General features: G+C 38.8%; 1 protein-coding gene across 2 annotated transcripts; it reads left to right on the plus strand.

Annotated features, from left to right (window-relative positions):
- The first annotated feature begins 1,203 nt into the window (after nt 1-1,203).
- On the plus strand, nt 1,204-20,597 carry nsd2 (nuclear receptor binding SET domain protein 2). 2 transcript variants are annotated; one of them, XM_059353741.1, is made up of 22 exons: nt 1,204-1,355; nt 2,866-3,494; nt 4,120-4,519; nt 4,634-4,800; nt 5,885-6,316; nt 6,750-6,969; nt 7,782-7,891; nt 8,184-8,292; nt 8,433-8,548; nt 8,908-8,997; nt 9,297-9,423; nt 10,020-10,220; nt 11,003-11,182; nt 12,427-12,583; nt 12,718-12,920; nt 13,498-13,601; nt 13,876-14,145; nt 14,634-14,750; nt 15,747-15,888; nt 16,338-16,444; nt 17,028-17,226; nt 17,420-20,597. In XM_059353741.1, the coding sequence occupies exons 2-22, from the start codon at nt 2,895-2,897 to the stop codon at nt 17,743-17,745; spliced, it is 4,377 nt and encodes a 1,458-aa protein (XP_059209724.1). In that variant the 5' UTR covers nt 1,204-1,355; nt 2,866-2,894; the 3' UTR covers nt 17,746-20,597. The 2 variants fall into 2 exon arrangements, with proteins under 2 accessions (XP_059209724.1, XP_059209725.1); XM_059353742.1 differs by having other exon boundaries at nt 4,637-4,800.
- The last annotated feature ends 1,203 nt before the right edge of the window (nt 20,598-21,800 follow it).

A 21,800-nucleotide genomic window follows, 5' to 3' on the forward strand; every position in this document is an offset into this window, starting at 1 on the left:
GACATGTGACTGTTTGAGCTGACTTGGTTTAGGGTAACGTTAGGTCATTGTAACAGACAGTGACTTCTTACTGTAGAGGTTGTATCAAATTTTGTAATTTCAAAATGTCACCCTCCTCTTCAAATATCAGTCTCAACACTGCAAAAAAAAGGCAGACCAACTTTTATTTGTATTATTTCTTCATGGTATCAAATGGTAATATTTTGTTGGAATGGGCGCACTGGCACAATAACCTTTTTTACATCATATAATCACATTACTTTACTGTAACGTTGAGGATGAGCTGTGTGGATCTGTAACGGCAATAAAACATATGTATTCTGATGACATGTTAGTAGGCTCAACTCTTAACATTATTGTTATAAAAAATATACATATAATTAAAGTCATTGTATGTCTTCACACTGTTAAAATAATTGCCTAAGTCATTTTTTGTCAAAATTGTTTTTTTTGCCTAAAACATCTCCTCATGACGCCGGCCACCTATGGTAAAATCGCCTACATCCTCAGTTGATCAGATCATGTGATTTTACCCCTTTAAGATAATGGCCTATGTCAAGTGTGTGACTTACTGGTAAGTGGATTTATTAAGCCTAAGTCAAAATGAAATGTGACTTACAATTTTTTGAACATGCCTTTGTGACTTAAGCAAGATATGGTAACACTTTATTTTGAAGGTGTCTACATAAGAGTGACATGAGCGTGTCATTAACATGACATGGAATGTGTCATGAACATGAATGACACTTTGAAGTAACATTAATGCTCATGATGTTTGTCATGTCATGTTTCTGACAGGCTTGTGTGACTCTTATGTAGACACCTTCAAAATAAAGTGTTACCATATCTTGCTTAAGTCACAAAGGCATGTTAAAAAATTGCCTAAGTCATTTATTTCCCTTAAATTACATAATTTACACACGGTGTTATTACTATGCCAATAGCCATCCTTTGTTACATCCTTTTTTAATGAGATGATCAATGAATGTCATATCTTACACTTTTGGTGAAGTTTTTTGTGTTTCCTGCAAAACTTGAAAAAAATAAGTTAGGTGACTATTTTAACAGGGTGACGGTGTATAAACGATTAAAAATGATCTGGGAAAGTTTTGAACTGGTGTCAAACCAGACGGGAACACCGGGGTCAGCTACTTCCTACGGTTGGTTTTTTTGAAAGGACCGGTTGGAGCCTCTCTCTGCTCCCGACCAATCGGAAGTGAGTATTTTTCGCGCTGGCTGGCCGGAGAGTTTGAGTTTCCCGCAAGCTTTTGATTCGACTTGAATGAAATCCTTCGCTATACAGGATGAAAACGGGCATTTATTCTCTTTAAGGATCGAGAGGAGAGATTCAACAGGTAATTACAGAGAAACGGTCTTTCATGTTAATGTCAACTCTGGGGGATATTCGCCGGCGTCAGTTTTTCGCGAGTACACTTGTTCAGCCCAACCATCCATTTTAGCAAGAGAGGACCTGCTAGGTAGCAAGCTAGCTGACTGGGCTAATGCAATTTCAATCGACTTCAATGGTACGCTGGTTAGCTTTGGCTAGCACTGTTAGCTTTTTGAAACGAGCTGTCATGGCGCCTTCAAATTGTGTACATCAGTGAAACAATAGCAAGACAATTTAAACACACTACCACAGTCGCCCAACCACGCGCAGTGTCGTGTATTTATTCACGTTTTTGCTTTAATCAGGTAGGGTGGTTTGTAACGGCTAGTTGTATTTAGCGTTAGCTTTTGGGGTGGCGGCTCTGGCTATTTGCTGGAATGCGGCGTAATGGCTGACTGTAGCAATGACAGAGATGCGGTTTGTACGGTATGGGAATATGCTTGTCCGCTCATCCATGGTTGGTATCCATGAGATTCCCACATCGTGGCTTCCGTTTCAGATTATAGTCGGAGCCCGTTTCATATGCATGACATGATCGTGCAACGGCCGGATAACGATGATATTATTACGTTGACCAACAGAGCACTTTAACGTATTCGTTAACGTAAGAATGAGCGAGCGGTTGTTTAAAACCTTAACGTTACTGTAACGTTAATTAGGCACGTTCAGTTGTCTTGCCGTGACATTACAACTAAGCTAAGTAGCATTACTGTGTGACTGTGTGAACCACAATGTAACATGTTCAGTTTTTAACTGAAGTGGGCTATATCCAATTCCATCCATTATTTGCACTCCAATAGCATTACTCCGGCTTGTCAGCTGCTTCCATTTCCGCGGCTTTTCTCGCCGGTGATGCGGTGGTTACGCGGCACAGCCAGCCACCCACTCATTGGGCATTCGCTGCATGCGGTGGAGCTTGCAGCCAGCCTCCTGCATTCTCCATACCTCTTTGCCACAGACTGCAGCTAGCAGCTAGCTAGTACTCCTTTTTTCCAGGAGACAGCAAGCTTAAATTGTCGCGGTAAGGGTTTTTTCCACCCGCCCTGTGGTTTTTGTTCGTATGCATGGATGTAATCGAGAATGGGTTTGGCTTGATCTCGTTCACATTAGTTGTGATCAGCGTTAAGGGCTGAAATTATATTAAAGCATTAGTATTCTTTGACTATACAGATGCATTGTTGCATCCGACTTTTGGTCAATCGAGTCGCTTGACTTTCTTATTAAAAACTACGCGGCTAGAACATTCCGTGACAGGTGCAGTTTTCTCTGTCGCCTCCAAGCTCTCTGTTCATGCTCCGCTGGAGCAAGTGAGTGCCATTTTGTAATATGTGTAACGTTATGCTCGTAGGATTCATATCCCAGAATGCCATTTTACAAATTTTCAGAAATTAAGTACACAAAAAAAAACATTGCTTGCTATGGTGATGTTTTCTGAAGGAACCTGTGGAATAAGAAGTTTCTGTTTTCTCCTCTAGCTCAGTGAGCCTGGAGGGGGTTAGATGGGATGGACAGTAAAGGTAGCTCCCTGCCTTCGATGCCCGAACCAGCCAACCCAATCAGCATGAAGCAGCCACCAGAGTCCCTGAGTGTACGGAAAGGTGGGGGGGACATGAGCAGCGACTCTGCTCTACTAATGGACAAAGCTACTGCACAGCTGGCCACCACACTACAAGACGGTGTCCTTCAGAAGATGGCCGGTCACAACAACCACAGCCATGAGAGGCTCAAAGACCTCACCTCCCGTGTGCTGAATGGGGACCAGGATACGCTGCCTAAGCTTTGTGCTCCAGAGTCACCTATGCTTAAAGGAGCTGAGGCACCTGCTACCAATGGCACCCATCAGCATAATTGCACGCCTCATACTGAACATGAACTGAAGGTGACAATACCCCAGGTGATCGAGCAGCCGCTTTTTGAGCCATGCTTTGCCAATGGGACCAGTTTGGACACAGACACCGAGGGTAATATATCTGGACCAGAGAAGAGACAGGACTCCAAGAAAAGGAGGGGAGGGCCTCGCAAACCTAACATCAGTTCCTCCACCATCATTGTGGAGTCACCTGACCACACAGATGCTGTGGATGAAACTAGAGCAGCTGATGAGGTATTGCTTTTATTCCTACTTTTAAAAGACAAAATGATTTGTTGTTTCAATGTGTGATATGATAACTTCTTTGTTTTTCTATGGCAAATATCTAAACTGTGATATGTCAAGCTAATTTTGGTTTAAAGACAAACATGAACCCAAAACTCTACATTTATGTTAACAGATGGCCTTAAGATAAAGGGGTCATACATGTCATTTTCACCAAACAGTACCAGTCCTTTTAATAGACAGTTGAATACAAAGTGAGTGTTGACTAACTGAGTCTTTTTCTTCTGTTGACATTCAAATATTTGCTCACATACCTCGGGGAAATTACTGCTCAATGTAAAGTGCACAAGATTTCCACATAGGCTTTTAATGTGGGAAATTGAAATTTGCAAGTATTTAAATTTATATGCACAACTGCAGTGTTTGTGTCAATATATTGTATGTTTATAATTGTTGGCTAATAATTGCAGGCATGAAATACTGATAGTGATATATAGTTATAGCGAGTACTCATATTTGACTGAAATAAGGTGTGGGGAAGTAATCTTTTTTTTAGGAGGGAAAAGGTGTCAAAACCTTTTAATTTGATTATATTTTATTTTTTGAATAACCAATTCTGTTTTCTCTTGTCCAGCCTGTTGTAATCCCAGAGTTGATTAAGGACGATGCTGATGTCATCCCAGAGTTGACGAAGGACGATGCTGATGTCATCCCAGAGTTGACGAAGGACGATGCTGATGTCATCCCAGAGTTGACGAAGGACGATGCTGATGTCATCCCAGAGTTGACGAAGGACGATGCTGATGTCATCCCAGAGTTGACGAAGGACGATGCTGATGTCATCCCAGAGTTGACGAAGGACGATGCTGATGTCATCCCAGAGTTAACGAAGGAGGATAAAGAAGACTCCTCTCTGCTGATCCAGTTTTCTGTTGGTGATTTGGTTTGGACCAAAGTGTCAGGATACCCCTGGTGGCCTTGCATGGTGACCACAGACCCAGAATTCAACAATCACATCAAACAGAAACCGAAAGGTGAGATACAGCCTCTACCACCTACATTGATTCAGATTTGCTTAAAGTGATGGTGCTTTTATACCTTAATTTATTTCATTTAACAGTTTGTGTTTTTGTTTGTGTGTTTTTTAGCAGTAAACAGCCGTTCAGGCCTCCTGTACCATGTGCAGTATTTTGGAGACGCCCCAGAGAGAGGCTACATCTTTGAGAAGAACATGGTTTCCTTCACTGGGGAGGATCAATACTATGAGCTTATTCAGAGCAACAAACAGCCAGCCTCCCGTGTTATCCACAAAAAGGTAAATCAGCTTCTTCTCCTATGTGATGACCTTGTGTATTGGCCTGCAGAGAGGATGTGGTGTTTAGAAAGACTTGGCATAGAAGCCTTGCGACATTTAAACATTGCACTTCCTTAAAATGTTTTATAAATGGTTTCTCTTGCATTAAAATTTGTAGTAAGATAGCTGCAGAGTCTAGAGCCTGCAACCTAATATTTCCATTGCCAACAGCTGCTTCTCTGTAATTGTTAGGCAAATGATAAATTAAGAACTTGAAAGACTAGAAAGTTTTACCGCATTTCAAATGAAACTTTTAAAAATTCCCTGAACTTCAAGCCCATTATACCAGCAGCCAGCCTCGTCACACTTTAAGTCTATTTCTCAGGATTCAAACAAAGTCTTGTACGTTTGTATAATGCTTTTTTGTAACGGTTACGTTTTCAAGATTAGGAATATGCTTAAATTCAATTATATTTCTTGAAAAATACTTTAATCTTAGACATTATTGGATGTTTCATCTCCACAATCACACCTGTAAACCAATCATTTTTAATATATGATATTAAAGGATCCCATCATCGTATTTGTTTGAAAAAGGCAAGTTCTTATCTTGTATTCACTCGTCATTCATAACTAGAGAAGTCCTCTGGTCTCTAGGAATGACACTGGTTGCTGTGGGTTTATAGGAATTTTGTAAACTTTATCTTTTGCCAATTTAGATGTGGGGATAAATACTTAGTCCGGTCAATTGTAGTTAAGTTACCTTAAAAGTATTTGAACTATGCTTCAATTTTACTCTTAAAAAGCTGCATGAACCATAGTTTTCACAACACAAAAAAATTGGAAAGGAATCTTTACAACTCGTGAATTTGAATAAGGTACCTTTTTTTTTTTTTACTGTTTTCATGTCATCTCCTACACAACTGTCACATGCTACTAATCAAGTGTAGAATCTTGTTTTTATATATTGCCCACTGTGTAAAAAAAGTATTTGTTTAATGCTTTTCTCTTGGTGACAACTTGTGCTCCCTAGTTGTACAAAATGATTAAACATTACTGTCCTGTGTGTTTTGTAACATTGCTATTTTCATCCTATGTTTTGCAGACAGCTCCCTCTGTGCCCCGTAAACTCCGGGCTCAGTGGAACATGGGTGTCATTCAGGCCAAGGAGGCCTTCAGCATGTCACTGGATGAACGTATGGTGAACTTCACATTTCTGTATGATGACGATGGGCCTCATCTGAACCCCTGCATCCTGGAGAAGTTGAAGCCAGAACAGAGCGACCAGATGGATCCGGAAACCAAGTCCAGACTGAGCCCAGATCTCCCCTCCCTGCTGGTGGGCCCTTCTGAGGACCCCACAGCCGCCCCTCAGTCCCAAGACAGCACTTCAACAGGAAAAAAGACAAAAGCACCCAGAGCAAAACTCACCTGGCAAAGGAGGGGGAAAGACCATTTAAATAATTTCATGTCGAAAAATCAACTGAATGACAAAGTCTCTTCACAAAAAATCCTTCATTCGCAGCTCACATCGCAGGTAAGGATACCTCAACTCAAATGTGTCATCAGGGGAAGGTTTGTGTTATGTGCAGACAGATTCAGAGATTAGGGAAATGTATAATTCAAAATTCTAAGACATGAAAAGTTATGAAATTAAACAAAAGTGAGGTTAAAATAAATCACTTAAAACTGGGCTAAAAAGTATTTTCCATATAGTTAATCTTATCCTTGTTCCACCCAGAACTCCTATAGCTGCTGCTGTTGTGATGTATAGATGCATATTAACCCTCAACTAACTTCCTTTTTGTAAGCAAATAGTGTAAATCTCTTACAAAATATGGTGAAAATATTAACCGCATTTGGGATGGAAATATTTGTTGATTCCACATATTCTGGTCACATTTTGGCAGCCTAAGAAAACTGTTGTCTTTTTAGATGTTATTTCATGCATTTGGTTGTTTTCTTTGTAGGAACCCACCACTTCTGCACCAGACTTAGAAGATGAATCCGTAGTACCTCAGAAGAAAAAGGGGAGACCCAGACAGGCTCAGCCATCTACAAAGACGGTGAGGAGAAGGAAAAAATCTGCAACGGACAACACTTCTGATCCTGTGAAGAAAAGGAAATCAAAGGCGGTTTCTTCGACAGGCGATCTTTTGGAACCAGTCTCGCTTCCAGTTTCAGTTCCAGGTTGGTTGAAACTTTGGCTGGGTTGGCTACATCTGGCCTAGGCTGGTTTGGGTTCACCAGAGCTGTGGGATCTGCTGCCACATGCAGCTAGTAAAATAGTGGTTGTGTTATTGTGGAATTTATCTCTTAATGTAACTAGTTTATTTAAGATTTTCCCCTCCTGATTGGATAAAAGGGTACATTCTTGATGTGAGATTGCAAAAAACAAGTTTTTCCTTGAATGCACTGAAGTTTAGAAATGCAGAAAATGAATCCAAAATGCTGTTTCAAAAAAATGCGGATTTATTTTTAATGCTCTCACATAACACCAAGATCTCATTTGCACATATAATCATATTTTACTGGCCATTGGCTGCATCCTTAATATTTATGGAGCATAGCAAAAGATTAAACTGATTCTTGAAGATGTACCAGAACCAACAACTAATACTCCTCATATGTAGTTAATCAGCAAATAATGGGTTTTCACACAGCTGTAGCTTTGTTAATTTATTTTATTTGAAAACAGTCCTTTGTTGTTGTGGTTACAAAGTACAGAAAAGGTGGAAGAGGTTCAAGTTAACCTCATTTTAGCTTCCTTAGGCTGAGTGTGACAATTTGTTTTGGTCTTTTATATTATCTCCGTCCCAGTTACTAAGTTAGTTAGGTACTTGGCAGATGCTGGGAGAAAGCTTTTAAAATGAATCATCAAGCTTCTCTAAAATCTGCCTGAAAATATTGTCTTAATTTCCTGTTTTAATGATTAAAAACAGATGAAAAATGTCCAAGTCAGAACTAAATTATGATGTTTTGATCTGTTTTTTTGTTTTTAGTTAAGAGGCAGCGAAAGAATAGGTCTAAAAGGCCACCATCAGATGCGACAGCAGACAAAGTTCAGCAGCCTAAAAAGAGACGTAGAACAAACAAAGATGCTGAAAAACAGGTGAGTTTTCCATCTTCAACCCCAAATTGCACTTGCACAGTAATAGCTGAAATTTTTGAGGACCTTGCTGTGGACACTTAGAATTATTAACTCAGATAATGGCCTACAAATAAGCAATATTCATTAAGACAATTATTTATATATATATATATATATATATATATATACATACATACATACATACATACATACATACATACATACATACATACATATTGAGGATCAGTACTAAAATGGGTATTAAGCACAAACTAATAAGATGATGACTTTCTTCTTTCTACAAACCTACCAGGCCTTGACTTCAGAAGGAACAGCAAAGAAACGGAGAAGAAGGAAGAAAGCTGACAAAGATGTAACAGAAACCAAGAAGAGAACAGCAAAGTCAAAGGCTCTCCTCACTGGTAAACTGACTTTTTAGTCTCTATTAGAGAACATTGCATCTTTTAATCATCTGAAACTTCTGTCATTGCTGTTTTCACATGGCTCTGCACTACTATATATACAATGTATTTATACATTGTCAAACATTTTGATTTTGCAGAAGACCAAGATGTTGAGAAACCAAAGCGTAGGAGGAAAAGGAAGCAGGATGGAGAGAACCAGGCAACGCCCTCCAAGGCAAAGAAGAGGCGGATCTCCCTGTCTCCTGATCCCGAGGTGAGGGGGAATAACCTCAGATTTGAGATTTTCTAGTTAACTTCAGGAAGTTGCTCAAGAGCCTCAAAATTGATGATAATCTTCTTTTGACAGTTTAATGTTGCTAGTTAGGTGTTATGAACAATGGTACAATTTGTCTCCAATCATTATTTTTAGACCTTTATTTCAAATAATAAAGAGAACTGGCCTGTTTTCCACTTTTGTTAATTAGTTTACTTTGTCACTCAGGCCTGTTGGAAATTAATGGACTGTAGGGGATTGTTAGACTTTTTGTATAAATTGTGAATGTATGTCTATAGAATTCTTAGAATTTTCTTTTGTGTTTTTATTAAAAGTTCACCACACATTGTTTTCTGCAGGGCTCTGGGAGTGAAGAACGTCCTGATTCTCCAAGTGACAGCTTAGACGGGATCAAGAAGGGCGAACGGAAGAAAGAGTTTGTCTGCCAGGTTGGTCTACCTCATCAATTCAAATAATGGACAATGAAGTTCTAAACTCTTTGGGAAATTTCTTGGGGAAAAATGTTTAAAACAAACATACTGGATCACACAAGTCTCCATCCTTGTGCAATCATCTGTGGAATATGGACATATTTTAATTTTAAATGTTCAGTGTTTCACATTTTGTTCAACTTAATAATGTCTCTAATTCTGCTGATTTTTATGCCATGCTCTACATTTTTGTTCTTATCACAATACGCTGAACGTCTGTCTATGCATATGCTTTAATATGTGTATTTTTCCTACAGATGTGTGAGCAGGCTGGTGAGGACTTGGTGCCCTGTGAAGGCCAGTGTTGTGGGATGTTTCACCTCCACTGTCTGGGTCTGTCATTGAAACCTGACGAGAAGCTGCTGTGTCAAGAGTGTAGCTCAGGTAAGAAGTTTTAATTCTGCTCAGGAAACAGCCATTGGTTAGTCCTTCGACATGTTGTGCAGAAAAAAATGCAATTACAACATTGTTTTCAACTTCACCATAAGCCACTTAGTGGACATTTTTACTCCAACAACCATTAAAGTAGCCACCTTTTTTCTACTGAAAACAGTTCATTTTAACAATTATATTAAGTTTGGGAATATGGCTGAATTTGAATATACTCTGAAAAAAATGCTTGATTTCCAACGTTATCTGGTGTTTCATCTACAGAGTCACTCTTGTTATATGGAAACTTATTGAAAAAATGGATATAATGATCCCTTGTAACAAAAAAAAAAAGATATGAATGTGGGTCATTTTGACCCATGTTGTGCATCAAAGGGTTAAACCAAAGTCTCATGATAAAGGCATCAAAAGTCTTGAAAGGTTTAGTGAGGTACTTTTAAAAAGTGCTTGAATTTTACTCTTGTTGCATTAACCCTGCTAGTTTTAAAAATAACCAGCTAATATTTGGTATTTTTACTTGATAAATGACTGCATCAGTCCCCTGGCATCTCTTGTGATTCTATAATTCCCCTCCTGTTGTTCCTTCTTAGGAGTTCACTCGTGTTTCCACTGTAAGCAGTCGGATGGCGCAGTGCGTCGATGCCACGTCCCACACTGCGGCAAGTTTTATCACGAGGCGTGCATCCGCCTCAATCCTCTCACTGTGTTCGACAACAAGGGCTTCCGATGTCCACTCCACACCTGCCTGAGCTGCCACTACGGCTGGCGCACCAAGCAGAAGTCCAACAAAGGTGAGGCTCTTCAGCAATAGAGAAGAAACTTTTTTTTACTTATGAGTTTCTGTTTCATTTAGATGTACATTTGGTCCTTAGACTTGAGATTAATCCTTTGTTCTGTAAAAGGAGTATGTGCACTTCTATTGTTCATTTCTGGCATGCTAATCTCTATAAAAGCTGGAATTTTATTGTGGCTTTTATAAAGCTGTGTGGGAAGGACATTTTTGAGTCAAATTGCCCGTTTTATTAAATGTAAAGGAAATGCATCATCAACATCCTTATCAGCCAACAACATCCTGACATTTGTAGAGTTTCAGAATAGATCTGTTGGTGGCTAAAAAATAGATAGGGGATTTTGATGGTGTTAAATCACCATATAAGTTTTTAGGTAAAAACTAGCTAAAGGAATGGGGATTTATTTATAGGAAGTGGTTTTTTGAGCCTTCCATTTACAGTCAGGTCAAATAAATTCTCATTTTGCTTTGTTTCTTTTTTTTTTTTTAATAAAATGATATAGTTAAGTCAGAGCATTTAATGTGGTAACCCTGTAAACAAGGCACTGATGAAATATAACGCAGCATTTACTTTGATGAAACTATGATTGTGCGCATAATATCCTTTATGAGTTAATTCCAAATTAAATATAACGTAGCCTACCTTTACTATTTGTAACGTTGGGGATCCCAAATAAATGAAGCCTAGATTTGGAGACTAGCCCAACAGTACTTTTTTACAGTGGACATACTTCTAAGTGATGTAGTTGTGTCTAATCTAGTCTTTTGCTCTCCGTACTGCAGGTAGGTTGATGCGTTGCCTGCGCTGCCCGGTCGCATATCACGTCGGTGACCTGTGTGTGGCTGCCGGCAGCGAGATGATCACCAATACTGCCATCGTCTGCACCAACCACTTCAATGCCAAGAAGGGCTACAGCCACCACAGTCACGTCAACGTCAGCTGGTGCTTCGTCTGCTCCAAAGGTTTGACACTTCTCCTCTCTTATCAGCATGGAGGCCAGTGACCTATAGCCATAAATTGATCATGACATGATACTTCTGCGGTGAGGACCAATTAAAAACCACTTCCAAGAACATTGGGGTGGCATTTGAATCATGAATAGAATCAGAATGCATCAAAGCAAGATTTCAGTCTATATTAACAAAAAACAAACAATAAATACAAACAAGGGTTTATCCGTACGAATATTAATAGTCTCTTTTCTTTGGAATGCATTCACTTGAATGCAAGTTGTAAAAGATTTCCAAATCATTGCATTCTGTTTTAATGGGGTTTTTTGTTTGTTTGTTTTTCATTTTGTTTTGCTTGTAGTTCATAGATGACTCATAAAAGATGGACAAATACAATTTTTTTGGTTGAACAGCATTGCTACTATTCTGTTTTCAATCAAATCAAATATTAAGTGTATTACTTATTATTATTATTATCCATTATTTCATTATCTAAACAGAGGTGGTCTGTATCTCAAACAGTGGCCCACCACTGCCATCTATCAAGGAGACCCTACTATAATGTGATGTAATATCTCTATAGAGAATAGAGCAAGTGTTCTTCCAGAGAAACAAAGCGCAGTCTCAAAATAATAAAGATCCCCTTAATCACTGTAGAGGGCAACAAGGAAATCATTTTGGAATGGCCAACTGCACTGTAGCTGTACCGGGGTGGGTGTGGAACTGTTAATCACACATACTGCTACTAAAAATCAGAGGAAATGCTGAGCTGCAGCAGTTCTAGAGCATCAGCTGAAATCACAGCCAGTTGTCAGAGAGGGCTGTGAATTGATGTGAGAGTAATTCTCTGAGTTTGTGTAAGATGGTAATGAAACCCAGAAAACAAGCCCCTGACAAAAATATGTCAGGCTCTGACTGTTAAAAGTGTGATGCTAAATAACTGCACTTTTAGTATCAACTACATTTATGAACTGATTTTTGCCATCAACACAAAATCCAGCGGAAATGCCCTTTGTCTTCCACCTTTTTCATCTCTGCTTCAAAACCACAACGCGCAGATCAGCAGGGTTTGTGAGTTGATTAACGAGTGGGAATGTGGCAGGTTTTTTCACTGCTGGTTGGACTAAATGCCTACTTTTTTTTATTGTGCTTGTTTTATCGGCCTTACACAGATGACGGAACTGTAATTTGGTGCTCTTGCCAGCTTTGATGCTGCTGACTTGTTACTAAGCATTTAAATTGTTGTTGTGTTGTAGGAGGGCAACTGCTGTGCTGCGAGTCTTGTCCTGCAGCGTTTCACCCCGACTGTCTGAACATCGCTATGCCTGATGGGAGCTGGTTCTGCAACGACTGCCGAGCCGGGAAGAAACCCAAATACAGAGACATCATCTGGGTCAAATTAGGAACATACAGGTTGGAGAAGTTGATCTGATTCAGATTTATTTTTCTGTCTTGTGTCCAAATGTTCGTGTTTCTTCTGTATTGTGACCTAGACTAGAATAAATAACTCCTACCTGCCCCTGTACTCCTGCACTGTTTCTTCTCAGATGGTGGCCTGCGGAGATCCAACACCCCAGAAACATCCCCACCAACATCCAGCACCTTCGCCACGAGATCGGAGAGTTCCCGGTCTTCTTCTTTGGCTCCAAGGACTACTTCTGGACTCACCAGGGCCGAGTGTTTCCATACATGGAGGGAGATCGGGGCAGCAAGCACCAGAGGACCGCCATCGGCAAAGTCTTCAAGAATGGTGAAGATCTCGTAATTCACTTTTTAAGCAATTTCTGCAATCAATTCATGAAGGAAATCATGCGCACAATCATAGTTTCATCAAAGTACAACTGCTTTATATGATTTTTATTTTTGTCAGTGTGACACTACAAATGGGTGACAAATTAGATAAAGATGAATTGAAATATACAGACATTAACACAAAATGTATTTTTAAAAAAAGAGAATTGAGAGTGTTTGTGTGAATGTACAAAGGTGTTTTGTTTAAGTGTGTCACTTTAATAATGCTACATATAATGACAGGAATATGTTTGTTTTACATTTACAGTTTATGGAACTTTTAAAATTTGATATCAATCATTTTTAGCATCACCATTGGTACAATGAACTGGAAATTGATTTTCAAACTTTCATGCTCTACTAAAGGAAAACAGATTAAGACAATTGAGAAATGCATACATGATTATATATTTTCAGGTTTGGGGTACTTTTGAAATTGCACTTGTTTCATTATATAAACAACTGTTATAATTTTAAGATAAATGTTCCCACAGATTGAGTTCAATCTAATGAGTCTCTACATTTTGTTTCCTCAGCTCTGCTGGAGGCTGAAGCTCGATTCAATGAGATAAAAATTAAACGAGAGGCCAAGGAAGCACAAGAGAACAGCCGAAAGCCACCCCCATATAAATGTATCAAGGTGTGTAATCTTAACATTGTGCCTCGTTGCTTTTGTCTCTCTGTTCAATGCATTTTTTAAGACACAAACCCAATTTCACAGTTAACACATGTGAAGAGTTACCAATATAAGGTAATATAAGTTACCTTATATTATTTGACTGGAATAGATGTGTAGCTCTCCTCTGTTAAAGATGTTTCATGATGTTGATGTCTCTTTTGCTTTTATATTTATATATATATATATATATATATATATATATATATATATAATTTTTTTTTTTTTATCATTTCAGGTCAACAAACCCTTCGGTAAGGTTCAGGTTTACACTGCAGACATTTCTGAGATCCCTAAGTGTAACTGCAAGCTGACAGACGAGAGACCATGCGGGTTTGAGTCTGAGTGTCTGAACCGCATGCTGCAGTACGAGTGCCACCCTCAGGTGTGTCCCAGTGGTGAGCGCTGCTGTAACCAGGACTTCACCAAACGTCTCTACCCAGAGACCAAGATCATCAAGGCGCCCGGCAAGGGCTGGGGACTGATCTCTCTCCGGGACATCAAGAAGGTAAAATGAGACATTTACCTATCATAACTTGCAATTTTAGAAGGACCAGCTAATATCTCATGCAAATGTACATAATATCAAGAAAGTTTCTACTGGTCTGTAAACAGGGCAGATGTTTCCATCTCAGTTGTGTTTTCTCCATGAGTATAAGCAGATTTTACAATATCAGTAAGAATTTCTGTTTTTTGTTTTGTTTTTGTGGAAATACATGTTTAAGCTCATTGCAGGAATGTATGAATAGATTTGTTGGGATTTAAGAAGGTTAAAACTACCTTTTGCTCAGAGCAGAATGAGATACAGAAAGGGAGGATGCTTCTATACATGTCCTGATTTCACTTTGATATTATTTCTCAATCTTTTTTTTTTCCTTGATTTAATTTTTCTAAAACAGAAACTTGCACTATAACCAACACAAATCTGTTGATTGTTGGAAACCCTGCCAATTGACTTTCTATTATCAAGACATCGCTGGTCTGTTTCTCAAACAGGGCGAGTTTGTGAACGAGTACATCGGAGAGCTGATAGACGAGGAGGAGTGCATTGCGAGGATCAAGTACGCCCAGGAGAACAACATCACTGATTTCTACATGCTCACCATTGACAAGGTTAGTGACGAGCTGAAAATTAGAAGTCTTTTTTTTTTTCTTTTTTTTTGCTCTGCAGTTTGCTGGCTTGCTGTTTTCTCTGCAGCACTGCCGTTTCTGCTGGGAGCCAGATAAACAGAATGGTATTGCATTGGGAATGTTGCATGATAGACAGCTGTAACATTACAGTAGTCAATACTACAAAAAATTAATGCAACCTCAGCTCCAGGTCAGCCTCTTGCCCAACTGAATTCTGTAAAAAAAAAAAAAGATGGGTCCTTCCATAACAACTTGCATAGAACCTTCCAGTTAATGTCATGGATTTTCTTGAATTTTATTATTCATTTTTTATATGTCAAAACTTTAACACTTACCAAGGAAAAGCTGTCTGTTCTTTGACACCATTAAAGATTCTCTCATCACGCGTCATTCATAGTTAAATAAGTCTGCTTTTGAACCCTACTCTGTAAATTGGCAATACTTAAAAAATCATGATCAAAACATCCATACAGGTACCTTGGAAGTGGTTGATGGCAACAACTATTTACATGAATGCATGTTTTTTAGATTATCCTTAGGGCGGTGAGGATGTTTCAAGTACAAATTTCAACCCAATCCAGTGCAAATCATGACGATAAATCTTTGAGACTGGTGAAGAGAAGGAAATGTCCATAGGCAAAAGAGAAAATTCCTGCACACTGTCCTTTACTTGCAACAACATTTGAGCCCTTAGACATTCCATGTATTTAATAAAGTTTAATCTGGTGAGACTAAGAATACACATACAAAATAAAAATAAAAATAAAAAAGGAATTTAGCTCAGAGGGCCAAACCTTAAAAAAACAAATACAAAGTATTTGGAGTTGGTCTGGATTCTGATTGAGATGGCATGAAATGTTCCAATGTAAATGTAGTAATAGTAGTGCTCAAGTTGGAATGTTTGTTACAAGAAGCAAGAATATAATTTACAAATTGAATTGAAAATAACTTGGAGGCAATTTTCTTTTTCTTTTTTAGGACCGAATCATTGATGCTGGTCCGAAGGGAAACTACTCTCGCTTCATGAACCATAGCTGTCAGCCCAACTGTGAGACACAGAAGTGGACCGTGAACGGTGACACACGAGTCGGTCTGTTCGCTGTCTGTGACATTCCTGCAGGTGAGACGAGTCAGAAACAAGACTGATCAGAGCTCTGTCGGCCAATTCTTTTTCACATTTTAAGAATAATAAACAAAAGTATGGCAGGAACACTTTTAAGCTAGAGTGTTTTCCTAAATTGAGCTACACGGTGGTGAAGTGGTTAGCCCTCTTGCCTCACAGCAAAGGGGTCGACTCCGGCCTGTGGCTCTTCTGTGTGAAATTTGCATGTTCTCCCCGTGTCAGCGTGGGTTCTCACTGGGTACTGCGGCTTCCTCCCACCGTCCAAAAAACATGCACTTAGGTTCAATTGGTGACTCTAAATTTCCTGTAGGTGTGAATGAGAGCGTGATTGTCTGTCTCTATGCATCTGCATGGTGATAGTCTGGTGACCTGTCCAAGGTGTACCCTGCCTCTCTCAGTTAAAGATAATGAATGAATGTTTTCCTAAATTTGTTTTTGTATTTCAGGGACTGAGCTAACCTTTAATTACAACCTGGACTGCCTCGGGAATGAGAAGACCGTCTGTCGCTGTGAAGCTCCCAACTGCAGCGGGTTTCTTGGGGATAGGCCCAAGGTGAGGTTTATTATCAAAACTGTTTATCAAATTTAGGTCCAACTCACTTAAGTTACTAGAATCATTAGAGAAAAGCTTTATATCAACAGTACATTGAGGATTTCCAATACCTGTGGGAAGCCTGAATAATGAATATCAAACACTTGAATGTTAGTGTGGTGTTTTCAAAGTGCTTGGCTTTTGAATGAAGTGCTTGAAATTGCTTGAAATGTAGGTAATATAGGATGGTAGGTCTACTCACAAACATTTTAAAACATGAAACGTTGTTGTCTTTTCCTTTTTAAGTTGTCAACCTTCTGTGGAATGCTGCCACAAAGGATCATTTTTGTTTATGGCACAGAAACACTAAATTTAATCTGATGGGAAAAGTGTGAAAATCAGTATACTGTTTATATTACATTTACTGTATATACATATGTAATTTAACACATCTATAAGGTCCTGGAAAAGCTTGAAAATACAAGCCGTGATTGAATATAACTTAAGAAATGTGTAGGAACCTTTCCTTCTTTCTTTTTGAACTTTCAACACAAGTTTGTCGAATTGATAACATTTTTACTCCAACCTGGCGTCTCCTCGGCAGAACTCAAACGGCCAAACAGCCGAGCCAAAAGGGAAGCGGTTGAAGAGAAAGTACAGGAGGAGGAAATCTGAGGGAAAGAAGAAGTCTGATGACGATTGTTTCCGCTGTGGGGACGGAGGGCAGCTGGTGATCTGTGGCAAAAAGACCTGCACCAAAGCGTATCACCTGTCCTGTCTGAACCTCACCAAGAGACCCTTCGGTAAGAAACATCTAAAAAATGTAACACTGAGCATCAGCACAATGCAGAATCACAGATATTCTTTACATGCATTTATCTGATAAATAGTAAATCAAATAAATATAAATTAAATTACAAAAGAAAAAAAATCAAACAATAAATATTGACGTATTCTTAACTTTGTGTCCCCATCCTTCGTCCTCGCTCCCTGCAGGCCGCTGGGACTGCCCTTGGCATCACTGTGACGTCTGCGGGAAAAATTCTGAGGCTTTCTGTCAGCTCTGCCCCAACTCCTTCTGCAAGGCTCACCAGGAGGGGGTGCTGCGTCCTTGGCCCCCCACAGGACAGCTGTGCTGTCTAGAGCACGAAGAGCTGGAGGGAACAGACAACCAGGATCAGGGCGTCAACTCTGAGATGAGCGCGACGTCGAAGGCCGCCACAACCGCCACCATCGGCGGCCGTCCTCCGAAGGGCTCCAGGAAGGCAGAGGGAGCAGAGGCCAAAAGAAAAGGCTCCAAGAGGAAAGCAGCTGAGGCCTAAGAGTGACCTTTGACCCCCTCAGAGAGCCAAAAGACCAAACTAGACTCTGACACCTGCTTTCCTTGTTCATGAACAAATCTAAACCCCACCTAATATCGTCTCGTAAATCACAAAATTTAAGGCACTGTACATCTTCATCATCAGGGAAAGCTGCTGATCTCTCACATGCTCGCCGCTCAAACATTTCTTCTTAAACATTTTCAGGTTTATTTTTTACTTGTCTGCACTGAGGCGAACCATCTGTGGTAAAGCACAAAGCAGCAGAGCGAGCGCAGGTCAGGTAACTGCAGCTAGTGATTTCTACTCATTCTTCCACCAACCAAACTGCCTTTTTTTTTGTTTGTTTTATTGTCTTTTTATTTTATTTTAGAGTAACAAAAGAAACTAGTTTGTTTCTGCAGAAAAGAAACTGAACCAGCTGGAAGTATAACAGCAGCGTCGCCGCCTGCTAACTTGAATCTCAGTCACCCCCCGTCACTCAACACGGACGACCTTGAACAGCAGAGTTTTATAGCTATATCTATATATGTGTATATCAAAGACCAAAATTATGATTACTGGAATAATGTAAGACGTCAAACAGGTTGCCAAATGGATTGTTTTTATTTTTATATATAGTATATATATGCCAGATGTAATATCGAAACACCAAGACACTATGGATAGGCCTCAGAGGACCTCTTGACTTTTGTTTTGTAGCCATAGGTTACATTTAACTTTAGACTTTGTTTGCTGTTTTTACAACCTGTTATTTTGTTTTAGCTCAGTTTTACTGTTTAGATTCAAATAATAATAGCAGGACGCTGAACAATGGCACCACAAACCTTTTATCTATCTGCCTGTCCAGAGAACGAGGGGTTACAGAAAGTATTAAAACCGTGCCGTTTGACGTAAACACACTACCGGGACTTTACTGCTCTCTGCTAAACCAGATAAATGAAGGAATATGAACGATTTTCTAAGTTGAATTTTGAGTCCTAACCTTTAAGGTGCTGTTTGTTTTCCACTGAAATACCTGAAATCTTTGGTACAAAGATGTTTTTATGTATAAACATACACATCATGCTGAAGGCCTTTCAGTGTCAACTGGCTGGGGTTTTTATTGATAAGTTCATGAGTAGTTCATCTGTAACAGGGGTTTTAAAAGATGCCTCGACTATTTTTATCCTCAGGAGGTTTTTAGTCTCAAACTGCATCCTGTTTGGTGCTTAATACTTTAACACAGGCTAACAGCACACTGGCAACATCCTGTTCCAACTTTGGTCAGTTTCTCATATTTATACTTGACAAAAGGCATCACAATGTGGCCAGTTTACTATGTAAGACTAACTTTTCATCACTGTGAGCTACAACTGCATTTCTTCAACCTCAGCCGTACTTAAAGGGACAGTTAGGATTTTTTTTTAAAGTGGGGTTGTATGAGGTACTTCTCCATAGCCTGTGCATTGCCTACAGTAGATGGCGGTCAGCACGCCTCCGTTTTGGAAAAGCAAGCAGGAGAACTGACACAGAAGTTAAGCAATGCACTGCTATGGACAGGGGCAGCAGCAAATGTATTTTACCCACCTAAAAAAAATATCAGTATAATATTTAGAATATTTTCACTGCTTTACCTGCTGCCACACAACATCTTCTGTTACCCATCAGAAAGGGCTATCTATGCTCTCTTCAAAGGTACCAGACGACAGGGACCGACACAGACACAATTTTACCTTGCAGAACAATCCAATTAGTTTGTGTTATTGCAGGACTTTTGTAGTTTAATGGTTAAGTTTGGATTCACCTAACAAGTCACACAATAACAATGTTAATTACAATTATAACCTGTGTTCTGTAGGTAAAATTGCTGTTTTTGTCTTTGGACTTTGGCGGCTTTAACAAGAGCCTAGGTAACAAGTTCCTCATCAGAAAGATTGCTCTGACGGCAAGATAAAGTGATGAAACTATTCTAAATAAAGCTTAGCCTTGGACTGATATTGGTGGCTAAAATACTGCTACCACACCAGAAGCGTTGAAACCACTTTTCAGATGCCTATTGGTTCTGGTGAAAAGACTCATGTTAGTTAAGCAAGGAGAGACATAAAAGCTGACTCTGTTTTCTTTGCAGGTACCAGGTGAACTGTGATTATTCTCTCAAATTTCATATGCAAGTCTGAGTTAAGCAAACAATATTTAAAGGAGTTTGTCATCGATCTCTCATTTCAGGTCCGTTAATGTTTTTTTGTTTTTTTTCAGCAACACTGGTGCTACAGACAATAATTGCGCCGTTGAATTTAATTTGACATTTATTTGGACTTAAAATCTGAATTTCTTGAAACACGTGGCCATTTTTTGTGTAAGCCACCATCTGTGCTTTTTCTTTCTTCCTCTAAAACAACTCTAACAACCCAGATTTGAGTTGTGCCGACACAACGGGGTCTTTTTTTTTTTTTTCAATAACTGCACCTTTTTTTTATTTTTATGTGTGTTCATTTTTCCCAGGGCGTGTGAATGGGACATGTCCACAGGTGCAGCAAGTCTCGTACGAGTATTTTCGACTTTGTATGTATCCTAACCTTGACTTGTGTTGAGTGAATGTAGTCCAGCCAGTTATTTTTGTAAGCACTGTAATTCCCTGTAGAGCTCAAGTGTAAGGTGTGCGTAGGGGTTTCATTCTGTAACTACTGTCATAGTAAACCAGAGACTAATATGTACATAATGTATAAGTGGTAATAGTGATGCATCTATTGTAAATATCATACAATTTCTCTGACATTGTATGTTTGTTTTGTTTTTTCTTGATGCAGTGCTGAAACACTTTTGTGCAGGATCTCACATATGTTGAATCATGCAATAAAAAGTGACCAAACGTACATCTATGGTGTGAAACACTGCTTGACTTTTGTTATCATCAAACACTTGCATTTGTCTTTTGTGAAACCTCTTTAAAATAGCTCATTATTTTAAGCCTTCAGGGCTTAATTTAAAGCTGTAAAAACTAAAATTTGTGTTTGACGATCTTTATGGTAAAATATTGGTTAATTTCGTGTCTGAATTAATCATAGCAGCTCTATGTTAAGTATGTCATCAAATTTTCATGAAAGGTCTGTATAGTATGTCGTCCAAATTTCATTAAAAAAAAAGTTACAGAAAAGTATGTCATCCATATTTCATGAAAAAAAAAACTGGTAGCAGACTGGTAACAAACTATAAACTATACTACCACATGTATCAACAGATTATAATAAACCCATTTGAAGTATTTATTTAAGGCATTTTAATTTGACCTTTTTTTGACAAAAGTCATGCTATAGTATGACTTTTTTTGAGGGGGGTATTTTTGGACGTCCCATAGTATGGTGTTTTTCTGTTATTTCTGGATGTATAATGCCTTAATATGTGTCAACAGGCTATGATTGACACATTTTTAGGCCTTTTAAAATTTGACAATTTTGGGGGAAAAAACGACATAGTATGATTTTTTTTTCGAGGGCGTAATTTTTGGACGTCTGTCATATATGTAAATGTTACTTTAAGTTGGCAGAAACTCGGAGGGAAACAACTATTAGACCGATCTATGACAACAAGGAAAGAGAAAAACAAGAGTTTCAAACGATGTCTGACTGTCCAGTTGGATGTCAGAACAGGAATAACATTTTTTTTTTTTTAAACTGTCCTTCATTTTTATCGATTACTTTGTCAAAGACTCCCTTTGAAGTTGGAAGGAGACGGAATGGACTGCTGAAATCATCTGAAATTCTTGTATTTACAGTGTTCATTTCATACACATACACAGCTCAACATTTAAAAGCAGTGAGGCTGCAACCTGTGATGATCAGCTACATTAGAGCAGGAATTTGAAGTCAACAATAGCTTTTGTGTGTATATATATATATATATATATATATATATTATATATATATATATATATATATATATATAGATAAAAACAATAAGGAAACAGAAGATATATATATATATATATATATATATATATCTTCTGTTTCCTTATTGTTTTTATCAATCGCAATTGTCTTTTGCCACCAATCTGCAATCTTTTAATGAAAAAAGTCTTA

The sequence above is a fragment of the Centropristis striata genome, chromosome 16 (assembly GCF_030273125.1).
Source record: "Centropristis striata isolate RG_2023a ecotype Rhode Island chromosome 16, C.striata_1.0, whole genome shotgun sequence".
NCBI lineage: Eukaryota > Metazoa > Chordata > Actinopteri > Perciformes > Serranidae > Centropristis > Centropristis striata.